The sequence below is a fragment of the Myripristis murdjan genome, chromosome 13 (assembly GCF_902150065.1).
Source record: "Myripristis murdjan chromosome 13, fMyrMur1.1, whole genome shotgun sequence".
Classification (NCBI taxonomy): Eukaryota; Metazoa; Chordata; class Actinopteri; order Holocentriformes; family Holocentridae; genus Myripristis; species Myripristis murdjan.
Genome location: NC_043992.1, coordinates 2,694,563 through 2,720,537, shown reverse-complemented (window position 1 = coordinate 2,720,537; position 25,975 = coordinate 2,694,563). Strand labels below are relative to the sequence as shown.

Genomic DNA, 25,975 nt, shown 5'->3' with positions numbered 1-25,975 from the left:
CAAAAGCCACTATATGTCAGTCAGTTGCTCTGAACACAACAATGGAGGGCTTAATTTATAGACTTCAGCTCTCTGAACGATACATTGAAAACAAACTGAAACAAACAATATCTATTTGCCTGGAATTTCATCTCTCATTGTGTTTTTACATTTAGATGGGCTAAAATTCATTTTGCTCTGTAACTATAGTACTTAATCCCACTTCTCTCCACAAAGATGTTACATTTGGAACATTTGTAATAGTGTTTATAACAAGAAGTCATTACTCTATGACAACTAGTTTAATAATATTATCCTGGTGTTTAACAGAGATGGGTTTCTGTACAACAACACGCAACATCTTGCAAGACACGGTATACCAATAACCCTAAAAGAGTTGTGTACAGTTTTTGCTGAGTTTTTGAAGAGTGTGGACCATCCTCAGCCCCCGTCAGTGTCACCCCCCTGTCCCGGGGCAGTGTCTCCTCCAGGTAAAGTTAGTTTTTCCTTTAACAGAGGCAGGAACTCCAAAAATAAGAGTTTCAGGACAGCATGGTTTCTCCTGCTACTGCATCATTTTATTGGAGTCATTTTGTGATGAATATTGAATGGAAAAAAGTTTGGTCTTTACATATGGACTGGAAAAGATAAATAATTTCAAAGTTGATAACATTTTCTCAGACTTTACTCTTTTCTGCAGAGACATTATGTCTGGTTGCTATGCTTATGGCAACAAAGACTTTTTTTTCTTATTTACTTTTTGCTAAGTTTCATATTCACAAACGTAAATTTGTAGGCATAAAGCCACATTTCTTTGTATTCATGAAGGAGACGGAGTAATATTTATTGATTTCTTTATCTCAACCCAAGAAGGCAATCAAAACGGTTAATGTAATGTCTGCGTTTGCTGTAACACGTTTTTTTTGTAGTTTATGTATTGTTTGTTATATTTTGTGTTTGATGTTGGCTTGATGTTTCTTCTGTTTGTAGGCAATATTGGGATTGTTTTTGTCTTTGAATAAAGTTTGGGGGGAAAAAAGGCATATCTAGCTGGGAGGCCATCTTGTGGGTGATGTACGGCAGTGACTTCATATTTTCACACCTTTTATTTTAAACCTCACTGTTTACATAAAAAACACAACATAATAAAACACATTTTCACAATATGGGACCTTTAATAAGGTGAGTTTTATGCAGACAGACTGGACACTCGCTGCTGGGCTCCTCAGCGACGGGCAGGTTTGGGCATGATGAAGACTTTGACGGACTTGCTGAAGGGGATGGTTCCCTCTATGGCGGCCTCTGGTGGTGGGAGGCTGTCGGTGCTGTCACTCCATCCTGCCTTGGAGGAGGAGGAGGACGACGACGACGAAGAGGAGCTGTAAGCGAGCAGGAGGCGCACCTCTACCTGACAGGGCTCTGAGAGAGAAGAGGGAGAAAAGAAAATGTCAGCTGGGCTGTGGCTAACAATATCTGCCAAATTTTCTCAATAAAATATAAAAAAGTATTGTCAAATACATTTTTTTCTAGCTATCAGAGCGAAAAAGACACATCAAATTTACTTTGACTAGCAGCCAAAAACTATTTAAATTTTTATAATGATATGCAATGGAGACTACATGTTTTAGCAAAGTTTTGATTAATTGAAGATGACACAGAGAAAGACCAGAGCTGAGAAATGGAAGCTTCATAGACGAGGAAGAGTGAGTAAAAAAAAAAAAAGCAACAAACTAAAAGGTGAGAGGTGGTGGGTGGAGTGTGTGTGTTTAACACACCTGTCCACGCAGTGTGCGACAGGTAAACCTGTGTGATGAGCCTGTGTCTGTGGGGCCCGGGCTTCCTGAAGTCTCCAGGTCTGGGCTGGATCACATGACTCTGACCGTCTGGATACAGAAGCTGAGAGACAAACAGCGGTGACAGGCGAAACATCAACACCATCTTCATCCTTCATCCATCATCATCTCCACTTTATTTATACAGCAATACAATGTTAAAAAGTGCTCGCTGAGACTTTGGGCCTCATCTAAACCTTGAACAGAGACGAGTGAAGTCTTGGTGCTTCTTGACTTTGTGCTTCACCTGCATATTATTTTTACAGTGTTTGTTGGCACTGAATAAAAAGCATGTTCTGTATTAAGACAAAGAAAGAAACACTCTGAAACTACAAAAAGCACCACCTCCCAACAGACCAGACCCCCAGGAAACAGTCACCGTGTCTTATGTATTCTCACTCTGAGAGAAAAGTCTGAATATTCAGTTGGGAGAAAATACAAACAGTCTGATGATGTAATCTGTATATAGTGTGTAAACTGAGCCCAGCTCCATTTGGGTTCATGTTGCAAAGAAAAGACCTGAACTCAGCCCAAATCCGTGTGATGGTGAGCCTCACTGACCTGAACCTTCACGGTGTTCTGCGGGTCCTGGACGTGCTCCAGTGTAGCGTCGAGGTCTAGCGCCACCACCAGGCCGGACGTGAACCTCAGCGGATTGTCAGACTCCCCTGTCGGCTCGATGATGGTGGCTGTCGCCCGGTGGATCTGTCAGGCAGCAGGCAGGCACTCATGAGAGGAGGAATGTGCTTATCTGCTCTTAGGAGATTTTATTTTGAAGGCAGAGATTTTCATGTCTGTCATAGTCTCAGGAGATATGAAAACTGTCCAATGCCATTGTATATTTCTGATAAGACCATAAGCAAATACATGATTCCTGCTAGAACACTGTCATCAGAGCTGAAACAATTATTCGATTAACTGATTACATCAACATTAAAATAAGCAATTCTAATTTTGATAACTGATTTGTTTATCAAGTTAAAATGCCAAATATTTGCCGGTTACAGTGACCCCCAGTTACAAACGTCAAGATCTTGTGTTTTTCTCTGCTTCATATTTTGGGTTTTTCGTCTGCTAATTGGATCACGTTAGAAATTCTGTCAGTCATTTTGGGCTCTGCAAACTTTGAACAGGTAAATGTCATTATTTTTGACATTTTATAGACTGAATAAGTAATTGGTTTGTTGACAAAATATTCAGTAGATTAATCGATTATTAAAATAATGGTTAGTTATTTCTTCCTGTGGTGTGGGACAGCACAGGCAGTATTTGTTCTCCCAGACTCAGGACAGAATTAAAGAATAATCCCTCCCGTTCTGCTGGAGGAATCAAACCTGCGACCTTGCTGTTATGTAATGGTCACTCTAACCCCAACGCCCCGTTGGCCTGTCAGACCTGTTCAGGCAGTCTGAGCTGCAGCAGGCCGCTCTGCCTCAGCGTGGTCTGCAGGATCTTCACCAGCTCCGCCGGCTTACAGGACGACAGCCGCGGCATCAGCTCCAGAAGCTTCTCCACAAAGCTGTCCTGCAGGTGGGGCAGCTCCGTCAGGAACAGCCTGGGGGACACAGGAGACACAGTGGACACACTTAAAGAAGTGCAGACACACTTAAAGAAGTGCATTTCAAGAGGACACACACTTCCTCCAGCAACAAATTAAAAAATGATGCATTTTCACCTCTGACTATCATTTAGACTTAAAGTGTTCCTGAGCCTAATTTAGATTTTGCTTCATCAGGAACCATCTGCTCTTCTTCTCATCATTCATGAGCCCAGTTTACCAACACTTATGTTGTGTCTCAAATCGCGCACTTCTGCACTTACACGTAGTATTTTGAGTGCATAAGTGCGTTCACACTGAAAATACTAACAAAATGCAGTGCACTGCAAATACCCGGATGTCCACTCAAAACGGTCAAAAAGTTGAGTGTGGAACGATGGACACTTCTCACCCTGACGGCACCACTGACCGGAAGGAGCTACCTAAAAAAAGCTGAGTTTACTTTTTGTTTTACAACTGTTAATATGTCACTTTATTAAGTTTTAATTTTTTTTCAGGCGAGAAAGTAACCACGTAGATTCCAAATATGTGGTCAGTTTGTCCAAATAACGTCTGTTTTGAAAATTGCTTCGATGTTTCCGGATAACTCTCAAGCTAGCGGTTGTGCAAAGTACAGTCACTTCCGGTTGTTTACAAAAATAAAACTCTAATACCTTAGTGTCTATGGATATTCTCATTTATCCAGGTCATCGTTCTCTTTGGGCTTGAATCGTAGGCAACTGGACTTGTATTTGTCTTAGGAAGACGTTTCGCCTCTTATCCAAGTAGTAACCCTAACCCTAACCCTTAGAAGCAGTGGTGATGCTTTTATTTTGAAGATAGGATGTGTACACGTCTACTTCTGGATAATTTTACCACCGAAAACCGAAGCCGGCCGCGGCACCGGTCGGCATCAGGCGGGCTGCGCCCACCCGGTCGGGTCTGCCGGATCTGACAGGTGAGCGGCCTGATGCCGCGGGGCTCGCCTGATGCCGACTGTGGCGATCGTCATTTCCGGTAAGCGCACAACGGGAAGTGCGCCAATTGAGACACCCCTCACTGTCAAAATTCACGCACTGTGCCGGTAAGTGTACTGTCAGCTAAGTGCACTCACAGACAGTGCACTAACGGAAGTGCGCGATTTGAGACATACCATTAGTCTCACTAACATGACTCCAGAGTTCTCAAACTTGCGAGAGAAAGAGACAGAGTGAGAGAGAAAAACCCTGAGGGAAAAAAAATTAGCAAATAAATAAAACAGACAGCAGAGGAGAGAGAGAGGAATGGCCTCATTTGTGTAACAGTGAACATTTGGAGTCTTCAGACCCATCAAAGGAATACTGCAACATTTTGGGCGAAATCTCCTTTTTGCAACTTACCAAGACTCAGACAAGATATGTTTTGTTTTTTTTTTAATTCTAAGATGTGCATTTCAAATCTACATGATCCACGATGTAAATAATGCAGCTTCAGAGCTGCTGTCAATTTTATTTTTCATTTTGATGGAGCCAGGCTAACGACTCCCATAGACTTTAAGTCTTCATGCTAAGCAACACAAAAAGCACATGAAGTGAACCACTGGATGTCCAAAGGTGAAAACGGTATCGACCAACTTGTCTCAGTCTGAAGAAAAAGGGGAAAAGGGGATTTTGCCTCATTAAGCCTCACGCTGCTCTAGAGATTACCTCTGAAAAGACTCAACGTCCTGTAAAAACTTCTCACAGCTGCCAATGAGAGGCTCCAACCTGGAGAGAAGAGACACAGGGAGAGTCAGCACAATGTGTGCGTGTGTGTGTGCGTGCGTGTGTAAGCATTTTGGGCTGATGGTTGTTCTGGTCTGTCATAAATAAAGTCATAAATGTGAAGCGAGTAAGTACACACATGCCTTTTAGCGCGCGTGTGTGTGTGTGTGTGTGTGTGTGTGTGTGTGTGTGTGTGTGTGTGTGTGTGCGTGTGTGTGTACCCACCCTCGCCGTGTGCGGGCGGTGAGGACGAGCTGCAGAGCTTTGGCCTGCAGGCGGACGTGGTGAATCGTGGCCACCTGTCGGCTCTCCAAGCCGCTGTACAGAAACTCCAGCTTGTAGGTCTCTTCTAGGATCTGCACATGCACGCGCGCACACACACACATACATACACATACACACACACACACACACACACACACACACACACACATACACACACACACACACACACACGCAAACATTTATTGATATGAGACAATAAATATGAGCATGAGAGTGCATCTGTAGTACGTTTGCATACAAGTGCTTTATTTTGTGTGTGTGTGTGTGTGTGTGTGTGCTGACCTGGCGGGCTGCAGCGGTTGCTGTGGCATTCTGTTTGAGGCAGAGGGGGACGGCCATGTTCCACAGCTTCTCCTGCAGTGCCTGAGGAGGGACAGAGCAAAAGTCAGAGCTCAGCAGGTTTCAAACCTTCATTTTGTTTCCTTAAACACAACATAACTCTCACCTTTACCCGTGAAACAAACCAGTCCCCCTTAAAAAACACACACACACACATGCACATGCACACACACACACACACACACACACACACACGCACACACACGCACACACACACACACACACAGCTGTACCTTCATGAGCAGCAGCTGGCAGCGCAGGTAGGTGGCGCTGAAGTCGGCGGCTCCGGCCAGTTCGGGCTGCAGCTGGCCGAGCCGCTGCAGGTCTCTGACACACAGACAGAGACACGTTAACACAGCAAACAACAAGATCCAGGCTCCAGGCAAATGGAATATCAAATAATGCTGGAGGGAGGGGCTGCTGCTCAGACTAAGGAAGACATCACTGCTCTGCTGACTTCCACTGAGACTTTATTTTTGACTCTTTACAGATGAAGTGGTGAATGGGTTCATCTAAGAAAAATAACCAGTGGATTAATCGATCATGAAAATACTAATTAGTTGCTGCGCCACAACTACTTTTGGTATTTTGCTATTTCACTCTTCCTACATCCAGATAATTCATTCCAAATAACCAGCATGTCTGAGTGGTTTGTTACCTGCTCAAGAATTAGCAGGCTGGCTGGTCAAAACAGTTTGCATGGAGAAAAAATACAGTTTACATGCACAAAAGGGTGAATATTGCTAAGATGAACAATTCCCGTGTTCCTTATGAGCTCCAGGACAGCAGAGTGTTCAGACAACAGAGAAATCAAACCTGAATCTGTGACGTCTCTGCTGCTGCACAGACAATGGATGGGAAAACTGCTGACAGCTGGTGATCACAACAAAGGAAAAAGTGTGTGTGTGTGTGTGTGTTTACCGTATGGTGAAGTCCAGCAGGTCCTGGGCTCCTGGGGCCTCCAGGTTCTGGACGGTGCTGACTCGGTTCAGACTCTGCTGCAGGAAGAGATGAGCCGCCTCCACAGAACCAGAACCACCACCAGAATCCACCGAGTCCAGACCGTACAGCGGCTTCCTGCCCGGCAGCTGGGGAGAAGGAGGCCAGTTACAGCTATGTATGTGTATGTGTGTGTGTATGTGTGTGTGAGATACCAGAAAATATTTATTTATTTATTTATTCCTTTTTTTCCTTCAAAAAAACAAGTGAATTTGCTCAGGTTTGAAAGGATTAATAGTACTTTAGTGATTAAGGACATGTAGTATGTGTGTGTGTGTGTGTGTGTGTGTGTGTGTGTGTGTGTGTGTGTGTGTGTGGTCACCCTGAGCGGTGGTACGAGGTGTGACAGGCTGTCTCGGAGGTAGGCGTAGTGTCTGAACGTGTGGTCGGAGAACAGTGCCGGCATGGTGGGACAGGACTTGGCGGCGTTAAACACCAGCACCAACACAGCGATGTCTGACAAGCAGCCGGTCAAGGGACACACAGCACCGCTTCACACAGCACGTTCTGTTAGCATGGAGCTATAACACAAGTGCACATCAAAGACCAGTGGTGTATATGTAGATGGCTGTCTGCCGCCTGCTGCCTGTGGGGCACCTGATGTGACAAACTGAAGAGAAAGTGGCAGCAGAGGGAAAGCTGCACCGTGGAACTTCTCACACTGACAAGAGACTGTAACACCCAGAAACCATGTCAGACAGCTGCACTGAAATCTGAAACCTTGCACTTTTCCTTTTCTTTTACAGAAAAAAATATGTTCCATTTTCAAATTCAGAACTTCTCGTGTGGCGAGACAATTTTCCATCAGCGTTAAGTTGTGAAGTTTTAGAGTAAAAATGTTTTTTTTAAAAATTGTAGTTTGGTCCTGACTGGTTGGAAAGCTGGAAAATGACACTACTCAAACTAATCTTCTTTCATAGAGCAGGAGAAAAGTGTTTTAGCTGAGCATCCCAGAGCCAGTACATTTTTGCCTATTTTTGTGTTTCTTGAAAAATGGAAGTGTTTTTTTCACAGAGGTGTGTGAGGATACAGGCCGGGTCGTCCATGTCAGGCTCTGGCGTGTCAAAGTAAGGATGAGTGCTGAGCAGCTCAGGAACCAACGGCAACACCAGAGTTGGGTGGCGGGACCCCAGGAACTTGAGACACCTGTGGAGGAAAAATTCATTTTTATCAGCAAGCATTTCTTTGCTGGTGTCCAATTTTGTCGCCATCATGGACGGTGAAAATACAGCAAGTCCTCCATTCATTTTGAACTAAGAAAAACAGCCTGGTTTTTAGCTTGGCCACCACACGTTCACATTTAATCAGCAGGAGTTCAGAGTCAAAGCGGAGCATAAAACACTTCAGCTGAAATCAGCTGACATATTTACATTGGTGTATCTCTCACACTAATGTTCATGAATATGCATTGTCCAAATAAATAAACCAATAAAATAAAAATAAAAAATAAACATGGAAATCACCAAAAGTGGCATCACTAGATTTTCATATCACTGCAGCGATGTGTAAGTGTTATTCCTTTTTAATTCACAGCATTTTGGGCTCAAGAAAAGTGTGACCAAATGTAGTGGTAGTAAGTAAATAAGTAGTAAATTTACACTAATTTCAAAGTGTCATACACCAAAAGGTGCCGAACCCTTCCGGGCTTACAAGACACTACAAACATAACATAACATAACATTCACAAATATCAAGTACACATATACACACACATATGCATGCCCACACCCCCACACCCCTCACAGAGCCTTACTTCCAGACTGAGTTGCGGTCAGTAGGATACTTGTTGAGGTTTTTCAGCAGCTCCAGCAGAGCCAGCTGGATACACTCTTTGGTGGAGACGTTGGTGTAACACAGCAACTCATGGAGAGCTTCCCTGATGTCACGAGACGAGTCCTGCAGTAACACACACACACACACACACTTTTTGCACACAGTGGATAATAATTTGATGCAAATATTTCAATAAGAAAAAGAATATTTTGACTTAAAAATATTTTTGTTTTTTTACCCTTTCCCTCTAGAACATCTTGTGGGCCAGATTAGGCACATGGGCCATATCTCTGTAGATTGTATTTGTGAGTGTGAGTGTGTGTGTGTGTACCTCCAGCACAGCCAGCACAGTGTCCAGCTGATCCTCTCGGAGTGTGATGTGAGTGGAGATCTCCCTCAGCACGTGGATGGACTGCAGCCTCACCTCCTCGATCTCGTCGTTGAACATGTCAACCAGGAAGTCCAGACACTTCTCAGCGAAGCTTGGCGAAGAGCGAGCCAGCAGGCACAGGGCCTCCACCGCCGCAATACGCACCTCTGGTGAGACAGTTTTTTATGGTGAGGCTCTTTTGGTATTTTTTTTAAAAAAAAGTCATTACAACAAACTTGACAGGAGTGAGGAGGTGAGGACAGAAAGCAGAATGTGAGACAAGAAACAAAGAGTACAGAGTAAAACGCAATCACAAAAAAGAAACCTCTTCAACATCCTGACGTAAGCTGTCTGGGTCTGGTTTGGGCTCAGATCCAGGAAAAACTGGGCTTTTTTTTCTCAGTCACCGTGTTAGCCATACCGTACATCTCGTCCTCCAGGCCATGTACGAAGGCCCCGCAGGCCCCCGAGGCAATGAGGTTGACGGCGTTGGTGTCCACCTTCTCCTTGGGGGCGTCGTCGGCCCACTTCCTGCCAGAGGAGAACTCTCCAGACGTGTAGAGCTCCTTGGCTCGCTCATGAGCCGTACGCTTCCTCTGTGGAGAGACGAGACAGGTGTAAGGCAGGGAAAGTGTCTGTGTTAAATTAGCTTTATGAGCAGTTGTAGTTAAAACCTCGGTGCTGCAACTGGTAGCTTCTTTATGAAGCTAATTGACAAGCTGCAGCATTTGGTTTCATGTAGCAATGCCCACAGTGCTAACAAGGCATTTCAAGTTGGATCAGTCACCTGGAGGTTAAAGAAATTGGTTGAAGGTTCGAATCCCAGGTCCAGCTATGAAAATGTAGGGATTAGTTAGAGTGTATTAGAGTGTATATTTAATCACATAGTATATAAAAGGTGTTTTTTCTTTTCAAGGTTTACAATCTAGTTCACACTAATCATTCAGTACGTTTAAAGACCCCATGAAATGGACTTGAAATGCATTTCTTGTTGAAACAATATTTGGCTGGGACATGATGCAGGGAAGGATCAGTGCAAACCTATCAGTTTGGGAGAGAAACACAATTTTATTTGAAGGAATATGTGGATGAGAGAGGATGTTCAAAGATTTGTCAAGATTTTATTGGTTGAAATTTTAATTCACACCCACCAGTGCAGGATGATGTCACTGTTTAAGATACTCTGTTTTACAGGAAATGGAAGTCATGTGAGGACATTTCATTGGGACTTGAAAAGATGTAGGAGCCAGGTGTCATTATTATGTAAACCAGGGGTTTACATTACTGACTATAATCATGCCAATGTGCTTTTTCATTTTGTTAAATTATGTGTTACTTTTTTCAAATGATGGCTGTTTCATTTTGGAATGACTTTCCCCTGGTGGTTACTGGTACTTTGTATCATTTAGCCAGCTGAGGACTTGATTATTTGATATCCATTAAAAAATCTTTTTCATAATTTGTACTCTCACTTGTAACAGTAAATGTCATTTTGTTGACATGGTGGATGATATGTCATGATGGGATGGGGTTTTGGTAACTCACCCTGAGGTCTGACATGAGCTTCTTATCCAGCGTCTGTTCCAGGAAGTGAGGGCTGACCTGCAGCATCGAACCCTGACACACGAGTAAAAGATATTTTTAAACATTTGTGTTTGTGATCAAATCTCCTCTAAACATACAGACAAAAAAAAAATCACCTGTGCAAACTCATCTGGTAAAATCTCACAGAAGTAGCAGTATCAACATTTCTTTCTCCCAGTGTGTGTGTGTGTGTGTGTGTGTGATTCCGCTTCTGTCCCCTCACCAAAGTTTTGGCGGCCTGCACCCGGACCATCCAGGAGCCGTCACTGACCATGTGACTGATCTTCCCAAATGAGTCATCGACGAGTCGGATCTCCTCATTGGACGAGGGGATGGGCACGATGCTGATTGGACAGGGAGAGAAATAACAACAATAAGAAGACAGACAGAAGCAAACTGATCAAAGTGCTGGAGCGGCTCATGATGGTAAATGTTTTTGATCGTGGTCCTGAGCGCTGCCACGTTTTATTCTACCTGTGTTGTTTGACTCGTGTCCTCCATATCAGGCTTGATGGAACACCTAAGGGCTCAAATGCAACTCTCAATTCTATGACTGACACATGACAGCCATACATAAGTCTACAGTCTACAGCACAGAACTGGGTGGAACAGCTGGGGAACCAAACGGCTGTGTGTCTTAGCAGGTTCTGGTCCAAAGCTATGTGTTTTGAACCAGAACCAGAACTTTATGGCTTAATGTCCTTGTTTCTCATATGGAAGCTGCTTTAGATAAAAGTGTCTGCCAAATGTGAATTATACGTTCAGTGGGAACAAGCTTCAGATGAATGTCTCCTCACCTCTCTGGGTATAGCTGGCTGAGCACCCAAACCATCTGCACTGCTGCCGAGCGGACCTGCTCATAGTCATCTGAGAGCAACCTACAGGCCTGCGCGCGCACACACACAAGGAAGTTTATTGGTCATTATACAACAGGTTGTATAATGAAATTAAAATGTGGTTCCCTCTTGATTGACACACACACACACACACACACACACACACACACACACAAATGATGTGTTATCAGACCAGATACTGTGGTTAGCACTCTCTGCACACATTTAAAAAAAAAAAAAAAAAAAAAAAAATTACATTTCATTTCCAGAACTGATTTTACCACTGACACATCTGATCCACTTTTTTGATCCACTAATTTATTTGCACTTTAGCAAATAAATTATATGGAGCATAAGCTGTGTACGGACTTTCCTTAACCTTTTGCAAGGTTAGGATTTTTCTAGTGACTGTTTTTTGGGCCACCACCACCCATCAAAGGGGATGTGCTTGACTTTTTTTTTTTTACAAACATCTAATCCATGTACCATTGGGAAAAAAAAAAAAAAAAAAAAAAGACAGAAGTCAGACACAACTGCTTCACTCCTTCAACAGTGAAAACATGGAATACAGATGTGAAGAAAGAGGTCATTTTAAGAGCTCAATCACAAATGCGAGCAAAAGTCACCGGAGAGGCATTTGTGATGGATGTTAAAACTGAGTCTGAACAGAGTCTGAGCAGAGCTCTGTACAGTACTCTGTATTCCTCATTTACTCAGGTGGATCTGTTGCTTTGGTAGTTGCCGGTAGATGTGAACACAGAGGATCTGGAGTTGTTACCTGGTCATAGATGATCTGATGGATCTTCATTCCTCTCTCATGCAGCTGCAGCTGGAACCCAGACAGGACAAAGAATGGATTTGAATTAAACGATTACTGAAGTAATCGACTGCTGATTTACGCTGAACGACAAAATACCTCACTGAGTACATTATATTTGAAATGAGGGTCCCCATCTACATGAGTGTGATTTCAACTGAGTTTGTGATGAGTGTGGAGGGATGCAATGTCCTACCATGGCCTTGATGGCTGCAGTCCGCACTCTGGGGTCCTGGTCTCCAAAATAGTCACTGATGACATTCTGGACGTCCCGCACTCCTCCTGAGGCACCAGACAACATACAACACAATAACAGAGACGCAATTAAAGAGAATAAAGAATAAGGAGCAGCTGAAAGTTCATGGGTGTTCCATCGATATCTGACAAATTTCTTGCTTCAAAGATTTTATTTTATAGATTTGTGACACCATTGTACAAATTAGAAATAAAAAACAATCTAAAAGCCTTGTAATTCCAGTAAAGGCTTTTTTCACACATATTGGTGTGCCCCAGGAGCGAAAATGATACATTGTTTCATTTTTCAGATAGTACCGTTCGCATTCACACACGTTTGTTTTCACTCTGGTCCAAACGCCGCACCACTGACAGAGCGTCATGTTTCCACGACCACCTCTTCAAGGCAGTCTCAGTACAGCTGTTGTAGTGCGCACCTGAGTCCAATTGTTGTGTTCACACTGGCCCAAACAAACCACACTCGGGCCCAGAGTTCAACTGGGCCAACCTAAACACTGCCTGTGTGAAAACACACTAAGAGTAACACTTAAGACCAATTTCCCCTCAAAAAAAACAGGGAGAAAAAACAGTTGCTTTAACAGAACACATCTTGATAACTGGATTGATTTCTCGCTGGAAAAATAACACACTGACGGGGAAAAAAACAATATGAAAGACTCTGTAAAGGGTATTTAAGGTTACATCTACAAAAATGTAAGGCTGAGTGCAGCTAATTCAATTTAAGGGCCTGCAGATTCACTGTCCAGCTCGTTCTTCTCTTGGTAAGAATACAGGCTGTAGCCAAGTCAAGGCTACACTTTGGTGTCTTAAATGTCTGAGGTCATTTATGCCACACACCCGTCGACATCCCCTGTCCCTCGTTGTCTTTGGTGAGAGGAGCGTCCACTGTGCCCAGACACCCCAAGAGCTGCAGACACTTGATCCTCACCCCGAAATATGTATCTGACAGGTGCTGAGAGGGACAGAGAGAGAGAGAGGTAAAATAATAACGATAATAACAGGAAAAGAGAATGAAAAGATTTTAAAATGTATCATTTCTATCTTTCTGTATTTTAAGTCCTTGGAAAATTCATGCATGTGTGATGGGTAGTGTGTGTGTGTATGTGTGTGTGTGTGTCACCTTGCAGGCCACTTCTATGAGCCGCTGTCTGACTGCGGGGTTCTCGGGCAGCTGTGTGCCGATGACCAGCAGAGTGTCCAGCAGCTGGACGAGGACCTGGTGGGACTCTGTGGACAGACATTTTTTCAAACTTGACATCACTGTATAAAATGACCTATAGTGACCTCTAGGATAATCACAGCCTCATGAAACTTTACAGCCACAAACTAGAGGACAATTCAAAAAACAGATCACAATAAGTCGTAATATTGAATCATAATGCATATAAAATCAACACCCAGGTATCATGATAGTATGGAATCAGGAGATGAGCACATGATCCCAGCCCTGCTGCATGTGTGTCTTACTCTCGTTGTTGAGGGTGCTGATGACATCGTCGACGATGCAATCGGGGCTGAAACCCTGCGTTTTGGACAGCAGGCCCAGCAGAGAGGCAATCTTCAGTCTCACTGAGTTATCTGTCTCCTGGAAGGAAAAAAAAAAAAAAGACAAGCAATCAGCTCAAGTCATTGGCTGCTACTTCATCCCAGCTGCTACTTCACCAGACAAGCAGACTTTCAAAATAAAACAGGACCTCAGAAGCACGGGCGGTTACTGACAGACATGTTTTCTGAGAGCTGACAGCCACAACCAGTTTTAAGCAACATTTCACTCACAGCCAGTGTTTATTTCTCATCTTGGAAGGCATGTGCACACCTCCCAGATTTTGTAGCTAAGTCTTCTCTACTTTCACTGCCAAAGCAATCAACTATTCCATTAACTTCTTCAGTCCATTTTGTATTGCAGTCTCTGTTAAGTATGAACTTTGGGTATTTTAGCAAAGATTGAAATCTATAATCATAGTTCTATGTCGTGGCTTTCACACTGTCATTTACAGCTATATGGCTTTATCAGCTAGAGCTGGGCAATACTTTGATTGAATCAATTTCTTCAATTTTTGTGTTTTAAATCAAAGACTGGATGACGCACCACAATGAAATCCTAAGCTGCTGGTGAGAGCAGCTATAGTTTTATAGAGGGATGCACGATACTGGATTTGTTGGCCAGTATCCAATAGTTTCCAACTCTTTTGGCTGTTTTCTGATAACTGCACTGATTTATGCACATATTTTTTTCCCACCTAATACCAGAGAAAATCAAGTCTTTCCTGTAATGGAATTAACATTGTATTATGTCTGCTCTTATTGTGATGGCCCACTGGCAGATGGAGACGTAAATACAACACTGCTAAAAATGTACACATTCACTGGAGCATCGATCAATCAGGCAGAATTACAGTGTCAGCTTATTTTCATTTTGACCTGACATTGATATTTAATTTTAAAGCCTTTGTCAGCCAATACCGATGATGCGCCGATACATATTGTGCATCCCTAGTTATGTATATGCAATCATGACCTTTGTAGCTATGACTTAAATCATGCAGCTAAAACTGTGCTGTGAGGTTCATCACTTTGACCATGAGGCTCTCCATCGAGCTGTGTATTATTCCTACACACTCCCTGGTTACTGTCCACTGTTGCTTGCCTTGTAGTAGTGCTCCAGGAGGATGCGGACCACCCCTTCCACGCTCTCTGCCTCCACAGGCTTGCGGGCGAACTGCAGCAGGTACTGCAGAGCATCGGTTGAGTTGGTGGCCTTGCAGAGGTCAACGTGCAGTGCCGCAGACTTGCTGGGTTTGGACAGACGGAGCTTCTTCGCTGGAACTTCCTCATGGGGAATCTGTTGGTGCACAACAGCTAGAACTGAGAAACAGTTTCTTCAGAGAGCCTGTGACTTCCCCCATCTTTCACTTCTCTGACCTTTGTATTGTTTAACACTGGTTCTCCAGGCCTTTCTTTTAATTCTACTTTTGCTCTCAGCCTAGGGTACTCAAGATATGAGCATTAACTAAATGCCTAAAATGTAAAATCTACGCACTGGATTGCTGATGATGACGAGTATCCCAGGTAAACTCCTTTTCAGGATAAAATGATTACATGCATCCTAATACCCCAATTCCAAATTTGAAGTAATGAAGGACTCTCACCCCAAAATCTCATCAGTTAAACAGTGTGTATTTGTATGGCAAGACTGGAGTGCTGTAGTCATTTCCCGTTCATCTCCTTACGTATTCAAAAACCTTACTGAACCAGGTAGATCACTTAATATAAATGTTTTGTAATTATTTACAACTCGGCCGGGACATTAAATAGTGAAAACAAGCCTGACGGATGCATTTCATACAAAATATACTGACAGCCACAAAACAGCCATTAACTCCTACAGTCTAACAAGTGTGAGCGGGCAAACTGTGTTGGCAAGCTTCACAAGCCACATCTCCGAATTAAATGTTAACGAAGTTACTGAGAGCATGTTTGCTAGCTCACAGGGGTTCAGTCACAGTTTTGAGGTGTATGTATACGATAACCACAACCCCAGGATAAAATACGCTTCTCGTCTGGGTGACAGAACTACCTTCACAGTCAATAAATGATCCTGTATGTTCACAGTCAATAAATGACCCTGTATGCTCTTGTTGTGACTGAGAACGGGGGGCTGCTGTTGTTGCTAACTTGCCCAGCCGTGCTAGCTGCGACGCGCGGGCTTCGTCGATAAATGTCTGACAAATTTGATAAATTTCTGTTTAGTTTAAAGGAGATAAAATCATGCTCACTTGAACGACTTTAGAAAATTCCTCATAAACTCGCTTTTTCAGGTGTGCTGCCATTTCCAGTGAAAGACGGGAAGCTAGCGTGAAGCCATTGAAACAGATAGTCGCGTCAACGGAAGTTCAAATGCGTGATCGTCACGTGATTCACGTAGAGCTCACGTGGCTCCCGGGAGTTCCTGGCGGCCAGATTGAAAGCACACACTACAGAGCTGCGATTTTTAGTTAATAGCAGATTAACTAAAAAAAAAACAGATCATTGACACATTATAGGTATGTATGTAGTTTTTCAATAATATAGTTGTATTTTTTTCAATAATTCAGCATCAGTGTTATGCCATCTGCCTCGACATATATGTGAATAGTTAACTCGATCTAAACTGCAGTTGCTATATTCGGTAAAATAATCACAATAACATTTTTGAAACCACATTGTGCAACCCAACATGTGTGTATTACATGGCCTCCTGATTGGCTGCTGTTTGTGATCAATAAGAGCCCTGATTAAATTTTGAATGTCACATTTGTAGCCGCTGCGCAACACTCATAAACCTATATTTTACTCAGATTTTTGCTCCCAGGGAAAACTAATGACGATGATAATCCAGCTGACCACTTAAATCTTGTTATTTGGAATCCATGGTACATGTTTCTTTTTTTTTTTTTTTTTAAGATATATCACAGACTGATAATCAACATTCATATTCAGGAAGGAGAATTAGCCCAAAAAAGGCAAGAGCCATAGCTGTAGTTCATACCTGTGTTGATGTAGTATCAGTAACAGTTGAAAAGGTTTTATTTACTTTTTAAAAAATACAAATGAATGGATATGCATTTGTGTAAACTTTTATTCAACCGTGAAAAGCGGTATCAGTATCACAATTACCTATCTTATTACAAGAGGGACAGCAGGCAGTGACAGGGCATGATACCCACACCTCAGCCCTCCACTGTTAACCACTGAGAGGCTGCTCAGGCAGAGGGCTTGAAATGCCTTGCTCAAAGGCACCTCAGCTGAACTTGCTGAAGAAAAAGACAGTTACTCATACACTTTTAACTGTAGCAAAGTTATTTGTATTTCATTCTTCCTTGCATTTGCTGTGCCATTTATTTTAGCGCACACAGGCAGTTTTGCTATTGTTCTCTCTGGTGCTGCTTGCACCGTCTGGCTAAAATGTCAGTTCATACAGGAATTATCACAGTAAATGTGACAGAGATGAGGCTGGTCCTAAAACTGCTATGCTCACAGAGAGGGGGCTGGTGGTATTAAAGTTACTATACTTAGAGAAGAATTTTTATTTATTTATTTCACCTTTATTGTTTTTTTTTTTATGCAATATTGTAATTTAATTCTTCTCTGTACAGAACCTTGAATATACACTGAATGAAATGTAAATAAATAAAACTCCCTTTCCTTTTCTTGCCTTATACAACAACTACTACTGCTACTACTGCTGCTTGCTGCTCATTGCTCATAGCTGTGACGGTAGCTAACCTGACACCGAGACAAAAGACATTTAATGTGGCCAGAAGCAGTTATTTAATCTCTTGAAACTCAATGGCTTTTGCAAACTCTCGGCCCCTCTTGCGGTCGGTTCTCCACGTGAAGACGGCCACGATCACTATCATGACCGGCAGAGCTGCACACAGCACGATGCGGCTGATGGGCAGCTGGGCCGCGGGGGGCTCGGGGCTGGACGGGCTCACAGTCGGATCAGAGACAGGACTCTGGAACACAAAGGTGGATCTGAAGTCCAGGAGCGTCATCACGTGGTTTTCTGTGCTGCTGTGCATCTGGCACCTCCACTTTCTGTTGTTGTCTTCCTGCTGGAGCCTCACAGCCAGAGTGACATTGCAGCTGGAGCCCTGGATGAGCTCATACCTGCATGGAGCAGACAGAGCATCAGACAATGTCAGTGTTACATTTACATCTCACAGTTTGTATTTTACTCTTTTGTTTTTTTTTTGTTTTTTTTTGTAAATTTGTGACTGCAATCTCAGAATTTTCATTTTTTTCCCCTCATAATTGGATTTTTTCCCCTCCTAAATTTATAACTTCAATCTCAGATTGAATTTATAATTTCTGAGCTTTTTCCTCATAAAATTAAAATTGTGACTTTCTAATCTTGGAATTGCTGTTTGTTTTATTTCCTCATAAACTGAAATCTTTAATCTCAGAGAATTTCTGATTTTTTCAAAAATGTGTGACTTTAGAATCTCGGAGTTTTTCTTCTCATAAATTTACCACTTAAATTTCAGAGAATATCCAAGTGTCTTTCCCTCCTAAATTCACAACTTTAATAGGGGAGAGTGGGGTAAATAGTGCCAATTTTTACTTAAAGTGCCTTTAAAGCGAGGGGATTACAGTAATGCCTCCAACTAAAATATGCACATATAGTTTAGGATGTTGTGCATCCCTGGGAGCAATCACTTTGGATCTTATATAAACTGTTTGAGAAATATAGCTTTCGAAAAAAAAGTGGTTTTGTGGCACAACTTGCCCCCAGTGTGGGGTAAATTGTGCCATTAGAGAGAATAGACTGGGGTAAATTGTGCCATTGATAATTGAAGTAAAACAGATCATTTTAATCTCATAAATGATAATGCTATATAAAAGCAAAGCAAATTCAATACAAAATTATTTATTTAACATTTATTTATTATTTTAACAAGATCACAGGCCACTTTTCTATAACAAGGCCTAGCGCCACATGAACACATACCCAGAACAAAATAAAAATTCCAAAATGAACACCTGCAAATCATCTTCATCTGAATCTGAATAGTTTTAGTGATCAAAGGTAAGAAGACAATGTACAATAACAATCAAATACAATAAAGTAATTTATAGTATATAATCACAAGTTGTGCCACTGGCACAATTTACCCCAAGGCCCTTTGGCACAAATTACCCCAAGCCCACCATTTTGAAAAAAATGCATCCCCCAGCTGTTTTGAGCTAACATCATGCTAACTGTATAGACTCATGGTGTAGCTTACTAAAGTACTAAAACCTGTGTGAACTGTTTTCAAAGTTTTCTATAATTGTTCAAACACAGCAATCAAAAAACCTTGATCATAGAAATTTTACTTTGGAGGGCAAAAAAATGTTTTTTGAACTGAAATGTGCTTTCCTCTCAAGCCATGTGTCTCCCTTCTTTGCAGGATGAGTGAAATGGATGCCTCTTCAAAAATATGTGGTCACATGACCAACTTCTTTTATGGTTTTCTAGATAACAGGGGTGGCACTACTTGCCCCTTGGCACAAATTACCCCACTCTCCCCTACTGAAAAAAAAAAAAAAAAAAAAAAAAAAAATTCTGGGATAGCCTATTTTTTTCCCTATAAAGGCCCCAATATGCTGTCTCAGAAAAACAAGGTGTCACTGAACCTTCAGGAGTTTTTGTTGGTCACTGACCAGCTGAGCATGTCCAAAAAAGACAAGAGAGGACAACCTGCTGTTGTTCTGCAGTGCGGCACCGTCCTCGTCCAGCCAGCTGAGGCTGAAGCCGAGGCTGGAGTAGCCCTTGCACATGCCAGCATTGTAGTAGGAGAAGAGGAAGCAGCTGAGGACAAGGTTTCCGCCGGGCGTCAGGTCGGTGACCCGGCTGGGTGACGAGATGGAGAGCAGGGAGAGGTACACGTTTATCTGCGTGCCGCCGTCCCCGTGCTGGTCACACAGGTAGGAGCCGGCGTCCCCGGCCCTCAGGTCCCGGACACGGAGGGAGCAGTTGGACGAGACGGACAAGCGGCTGGCTTTGTCCGACTTCTCACTCACCGTGCCCCTGAGGACCTCCTGGGTGTACCTGACGTCGCCGCCCTTGTAGAAGCTCCACGAGACCGAGGAGCAGTCCCGCCGAGGCACGTCGCCACACGGCAGAGTGACGTCATCGCCGACAGGGGCGTAGTGAAAGAGGGTGTGCTCCGCCCCGCCCACACCTGGACACACACACACGGCTCGTGTCAGGACCAAAATAAAACACAACACAAGGTGCCCGCTCCTCCACGTGGGCTGAGAGAGATGTTGGTCATCAGAAAATATTCAATCAGCAGCTTCATCAGGTACTGACAGCTCAGCCTTTTAAACTTGACTGGCAAATCCCTCTTTAACCCTTTCAAACCTGGGCGAAATCCTTTGATTTCTTTAAAAACACATGAAAAAAGAAGATCCAACTTAGCAATTTAACAAGAAATGACATGAAAATTAGCAAGACACTAGAAAAAAAAGACATTGCGAGCATATCACCAGAACAATATCACAGAGAAAGGTTAAAAATAATTACAGGAAAATGGAGAAAAAAAAAAAAAAAGTTGAAACGTTAAACCTGAGCAAATTCATTTGATTTCTTTCAAAAACATATGAAAAAAGGTGATGAGCAACTTACCAAGAAATGGCATGAAAATTAGTAAGAAACAAGTAATAAAAAACTTGCAAGAAATGACCAGAAAATTAGCACATAAAATGTAAAAGGAAATAGCAAGAAAATTTGCAAAAAGTGCAAAATTACAAGTTCAAAATTAGTCAAAAATTACTAGAAAATGACCAACAAATGAGTTCAAAATTGCAAGAAAAATATCAGAAAATTTAGTCCAAAAAAATTACTAGAAAAAAAAAAATAATAATGAAAACCTCATTTATAAATTATTATGATTATATACAGTGGTGGAAAAAAGTTTTCGGACACCCTTAAAATTTTACACAATCTCAAATATTATCATGAAATATTTGTGGAAAAATCTTTTTTGTGTTTCAAAAGGTGTGGCTGCGTTAGACAGATATAAACAAATTCAAATTATATTTTTTTGTTTATTGTTTACAAGAAAAACTAACAAAACTAAATTCTTGACAGTTTAATCTTCATCTTCAGGCGTGTTTCCAGCATTAGGTTCCTTGTTTTAGCCATTTTTGTGTCTGAAGAACTTTCAAATGTGCTGGCTTTATATAGACACCAAGCTTGGCAACAAAAATTGTGTCTTTTAATAAAAAGAACGACCTTCATCACTGGTACCAAAATGACCCAATACTCAAAATTTCTTATGTATTTTTATGGAACCAATCAATTTGAAGTTTTTAATGGCTTTTTTAGGATTTGTTTAGTATTTTGGCTGTGACTGTACTAAAAGAAATTGCTCTTGAAGACCCAAGAGTGATTCTTAATGCAATATTTCACAAATGCATGTGGTGTCCGAAAACTTTTTTCCACCACTGTATTTAAATTAAATAACCAGAAAATAGTGACAAAACTGAAGGAAAAAAAAAAAAAACAGTACAAAACTACAAGAAAATCATCCGGCAAACAGTTAGCAAAAGTCCCAGAAACCTAGTAATAAATAAATAAATGTTAAAAAAAAAAATAATTATATGATTATTTATTCAAAATTAAATTACAGGAACATTAGCCTAAAATTACAAATTAAGAAAGTGTGTGTTTAGAACAGGGCGACTGGGAAGCAAAGACATCAAGACGGCGGGGGAGCAGGGCAGCTGCATGTCGTCTCAGGACTGTCCCAAAACCTCGCCTGACGTCTGAGCTCAGGCTCGTGAGCAAGTCTCTGCAGGAGCTTTTCGTCCTGGCTTACTGTAAGCCAGATCATTTTAAATCTTGACTTTCAGGTGACTCTTGTTTAAATCAACAGATCAACTCTCTTCCAAAGGTCTGAAGTCTGAAACAGGACCACACACACCGTGACTGTGAACCCTCAGATTGGTTTGCTGACTTTTTATCCAGTACAATAAACAGTTTTATTGTCAGGTCTCAGTCAAATCTCTGTGGCTGTGCTCTCTGTCACTTTCACCACATTTGTCAAGACAGCACTTCAGATGTGATGACGGTGCAGTGTCAAGTCCTCGCTCTGTGCTCTCTGGGCTACAGGCAGAGGGTCTTACAACAACCTTCACAAATACTGATCGACAAGAAAAACAAACCAGACTGTCAATACAAGATTGCTGTTTTTATCAATCTTTTACTGAGAGTCTTCTTTGTCTCTCTTTTATGTGCTGGTTTCCCAGCCTCTCGGTCAGAGACAGGTACAGTCTGTTCTGAATCACAGGTGTCAAATCACAGGGAGGATCAGCAGATCCTCCCTCAGGCACAAAGCATTTTAACTTTTTCTGCTCATGTTCTTTTAGGTGAATTTTCTCAGCGTTATGTTTTCCTTGGCTGTAAAACTAACTGCTACTAAAATCGTTCATCCCCTCTGCAATCAGATTGCCAAATGCTTATGTTCCTTTTATATCTCTCTTTGTGGAGTTTTATATTTTTACCAGACTGATCATTTTATCCTTTTATTAGACTGATATTTTATTGTTTTGATTCTGTCTATTTATTTATCAGTCTGCTCAACCCGAGTATTCATTCATTCATTTATTCATCTTCTAAACCGCTTATCCTCACAAGGGTCGCGGGCGGTTGCTGGCGCCTATCCCAGCGCACATAGGACGGATCAACCCGAGTATTTATTTTATAATTCATTTTTAGCTCTTAATTTATTGCTGTCTTTATGTCACTGTGTTTTATTGATGTGTTTTATGTACATGCTGCTCCATACAAATTGCCCTTAGAGGGATTAATACAGTTGTTCGGACTGAAATATTAGAGAATATTATTAATAGAATTGCACATACTAGACTAGAATCATCAACAAAGAAATCCTTAAACTGAGCGGTTTTCACCTATTTACATTGACCCAGAACAAAAAAGAAAAAAAAAAGAAGAAAAAAGCAAGGGGTTCTCAACGGAGCCACATCACAGTACCTGGAAGGAGCAGAGCGGCGACCACGAGTCCCATCAGATTTTCGGCACCCATCATGTGTGTGAGTTTGTTGCCCTCTGTGGCTCTGAGGTTGTGTGCTCTGCAGCTGCCCCCTCTAGACAGAGGCACAGTGATGTCACTTCCTGTGTTACACACACCTGAACCAGATATGATCCACCACACAGCTCATTTTGGATGCAGCAGGGCAGTACCTGCAGGCACTGCAACCATATGAAATGCCATGCAGCTCATTCTGTACATACAGGACAGGAAAATAGTATACTGCAAAGCCAAACATCAAATAAATTAGAAAATGTACACCTTTTTATTGCCTTATTTATGTGGGCCGACATAAACTGACAGATTTTTTTAATTCTAAGAAGTTTCCTCCCTCCGATGAGTGTATGATGTGATGTCAACAGGACTGATGTGTGTAAATGTGTTTGTTCTAATGCTCATAATTCTGTTTTGTGCAGCTTTGTTTTCAAAAACTTTTTGTGGTTTAATATGCTACTGAATGACGTTTGAAAATGTACAGTGTCTTTCCCAGTCTCAACATCCGTTACACAACTGATACAATACTGACAAGTGTCACCAGCAAAGCACCCCCACACCATCACACCTCCTCCTCCATGCTTCACAGTGGGAACCAGGCATGTAGAGACCATCCGTTCACCTTTTCTGCATCTCACAAAGACACAGCGGTTGGAACCAAAGATCTCAGATTTGGACTCATCAGACCAAAGCACAGATTTCCACTGGTCTGATGTCCATTCCTTGTGTTTCTTGGCCCAAACAAATCTCTTCTGCTTGTTGCCTTTCCTTAGCAGTGGTTTCTTAGCAGCTATTTGACCATGAAGGCGTGATTGGCGCAGTCTCCTCTGCACAGTTGATGTAGAGATGTGTCTGCCACTAGAACTCTGTGTGGCATTTATCTGGTCTCTGATCTGAGCTGCTGTCAACTTGTGATTTCTGAGGCTGGTGACTCGGATGAACTTATCCTCAGAAGCAGAGGTGACTCTTGCTCTTCCTTTCCTGGGTCGGTCCTCATGTGTGCCAGTTTCGTTGTAGCGCTTGATGGTTTTTGCGACTCCACTTGGGGACACATTTAAAGTTTGTGCAATTTTCCGGACTGACTGACCTTCATTTCTTAAAGTAATGATGGCCACTCATTTTTCTTTAGTTAGCTGATTGGTTCTTGCCATAATATGAATTCTAACAGTTGTCAAATAGGGCTGTTATAGCACTAACCTGACTTCTGCACAACACAACTGATGGTCCCAACCCCATTAAGAAGGCAAGAAATTCCACAAATGATCCCTGACAAGGCACACCTGTGAAGTGAAAACCATTTCAGGTGACTACATCATGAAGCTCATTGAGAGAAGACCAAGGGTTTGCAGCGCTGTCAACAAAGCAAAGGGTGGCTACTTTGAGGAATCTAAAATATAAAACATATTTAGAGTTATTTAACAATTTTTTCTTTGCTACATAATTCCATATATCTTGCTTCATATATTTGATGTCTTCAGTATGTATCTACAATGTAGAAAGTAGTAAAAATAAAGAAAAAACATTGAATGAGAGGGTGTGTCCAAACTTTTGACTGGTAGTGTATACAGACGAAGTGTTTTATGCCTGTACTTTATCACGTCACCTATGTTTTATCAATAAATGGAAATAAATAAAGCAACTACACAAAGCATTTATCACATGTCTGAGTGCTTAAGTGATGAATCAGTCTATGGATTATTTATTTTGGTGCGTAACCATAAACACACACAAACAGAAGAAATTCCCCAACCCTATTAAGACTGTGTTTTGTTTTTCATAAGAGCTACTTAACGTCATGCTCGGTGTAAAATGTGTGATGTTTGCCCCCGTCTTCAAGAGGAAGTATGAGACTTTGTGGTTGAAGTAGTGCGCAAATCAATACCAGCCATTTCTTTGAACCGAGGAAGGAAAATGCACATGCTGGCCGATACTTGGTGGGTCACAAAAAAAAAAGAAAAAGAAAAAGAAAAAGTACATAAGTAGCGCGGCACTGATAATTACAAAAAACACCCAAGTGAAATATTACATTTCTCTACATGAGCACCCAAAAGATGGCAGTTAAATAATAAAAAATAATAAAGTACAAACTCATTTAGTAATTGGGATATGACCAACAAATAATGTCTGCTACCAGTTAAAAAAAACAAACAAAACAGCAGCAAATTAAGATATAACTAAACTCCATTGTTGAGTTAGTTACATGCCTCACTAAAATGAAAACACAAATTTGGCTCTGCTGTTACACATGTAATCAAAGGTGTATAACAAAAATATATTGAACTGATATGGTCTTTTAATTTTAAACAGTCCAGTCAAGGCATCTACTTCCATTATGATGGAGGGGCAAGGAAATGATCTGGAGACAGTTTATTTAAACATTTCGTCATGTTTTGTCTATATCAATTCCTCATTTATGGCCTAACGAGCCCCCGGTTTGCTGGTAACGCTCATTTCATGAGTCTGGGTTTCAGTGCAGAGTTTTCATGTCCTGTGATGGGCTTTTTAAATGCTGTTTCACAGGCTTTTACACCCTGAGCAGACTAAAATTATGAGCTAAACACTGAATATTTGTCTCTTTTTTAAAACAAAAATACCACTGGGAGCTCCACAAATAACTTGACATGTTACAGTGCCTGGGTTCATTCACAGCACGCCGCCTGTACTTTTACTTTACTGTGTGTAATTCTGTCACCTCTGCATGTTTTTTCACACTTGCATCATACAGACACAGAGAGTGGGCTGCAGAGAGACGCACTGCCTTGCACCAGGGCACTTCAACAGGACAGAACAGGACGGGATGGGACAGGTGGCTGTGGTCGGACAGGAATGGGCTGTTACCAGGGATCCAGTATGTGTCCTGTTGGTGACTCTTTGTGCGCTGTTATGTTTCTAGAATCTGAGGGGGCAGGAAATGTGTGTGATATGATGTCCCCTCCCGCTCTGCGGTGAACATCGAGGCCGCTGCTCTGGTTTCTGTCAAGTTTTCATGTTTCATGAGTTTCACAATCCGACTTTTGTGACCTTTTGTTTCCTGTCATGTTCATTGTGCG

General features: G+C 41.9%; 2 protein-coding genes and 1 long non-coding RNA gene across 3 annotated transcripts; 1 reads left to right on the top strand and 2 right to left on the bottom strand.

Annotated features, from left to right (window-relative positions):
• Positions 1-694: 694 nt before the first annotated feature.
• ints4 (integrator complex subunit 4) lies at positions 695-16,277 on the bottom strand. Its single transcript, XM_030067828.1, has 24 exons — positions 16,125-16,277; positions 14,996-15,190; positions 13,816-13,933; positions 13,469-13,575; positions 13,186-13,300; positions 12,290-12,375; positions 12,055-12,105; positions 11,238-11,326; positions 10,664-10,784; positions 10,402-10,473; positions 9,278-9,452; positions 8,818-9,023; positions 8,467-8,609; positions 7,744-7,859; positions 7,036-7,169; positions 6,636-6,802; positions 5,948-6,041; positions 5,658-5,738; positions 5,316-5,446; positions 5,034-5,093; positions 3,207-3,366; positions 2,373-2,516; positions 1,755-1,875; positions 695-1,398 (listed from the first exon to the last, which is right to left on the bottom strand). Exons 1-24 carry the CDS (start codon positions 16,176-16,178, stop codon positions 1,205-1,207), a joined length of 2,934 nt encoding a protein of 977 aa, XP_029923688.1. The 5' UTR covers positions 16,179-16,277; the 3' UTR covers positions 695-1,204.
• LOC115370708 (uncharacterized) lies at positions 16,199-17,646 on the top strand. Its single transcript, XR_003929273.1, has 2 exons — positions 16,199-16,391; positions 17,597-17,646. It is a non-coding gene; the product is annotated as an uncharacterized LOC115370708 (long non-coding RNA).
• On the bottom strand, positions 16,960-22,936 carry LOC115370700 (uncharacterized). Its single transcript, XM_030067839.1, has 3 exons — positions 22,874-22,936; positions 19,574-20,057; positions 16,960-18,000 (listed from the first exon to the last, which is right to left on the bottom strand). The coding sequence occupies exons 1-3, from the start codon at positions 22,926-22,928 to the stop codon at positions 17,655-17,657; spliced, it is 885 nt and encodes a 294-aa protein (XP_029923699.1). The 5' UTR covers positions 22,929-22,936; the 3' UTR covers positions 16,960-17,654.
• Positions 22,937-25,975: the final 3,039 nt, after the last annotated feature.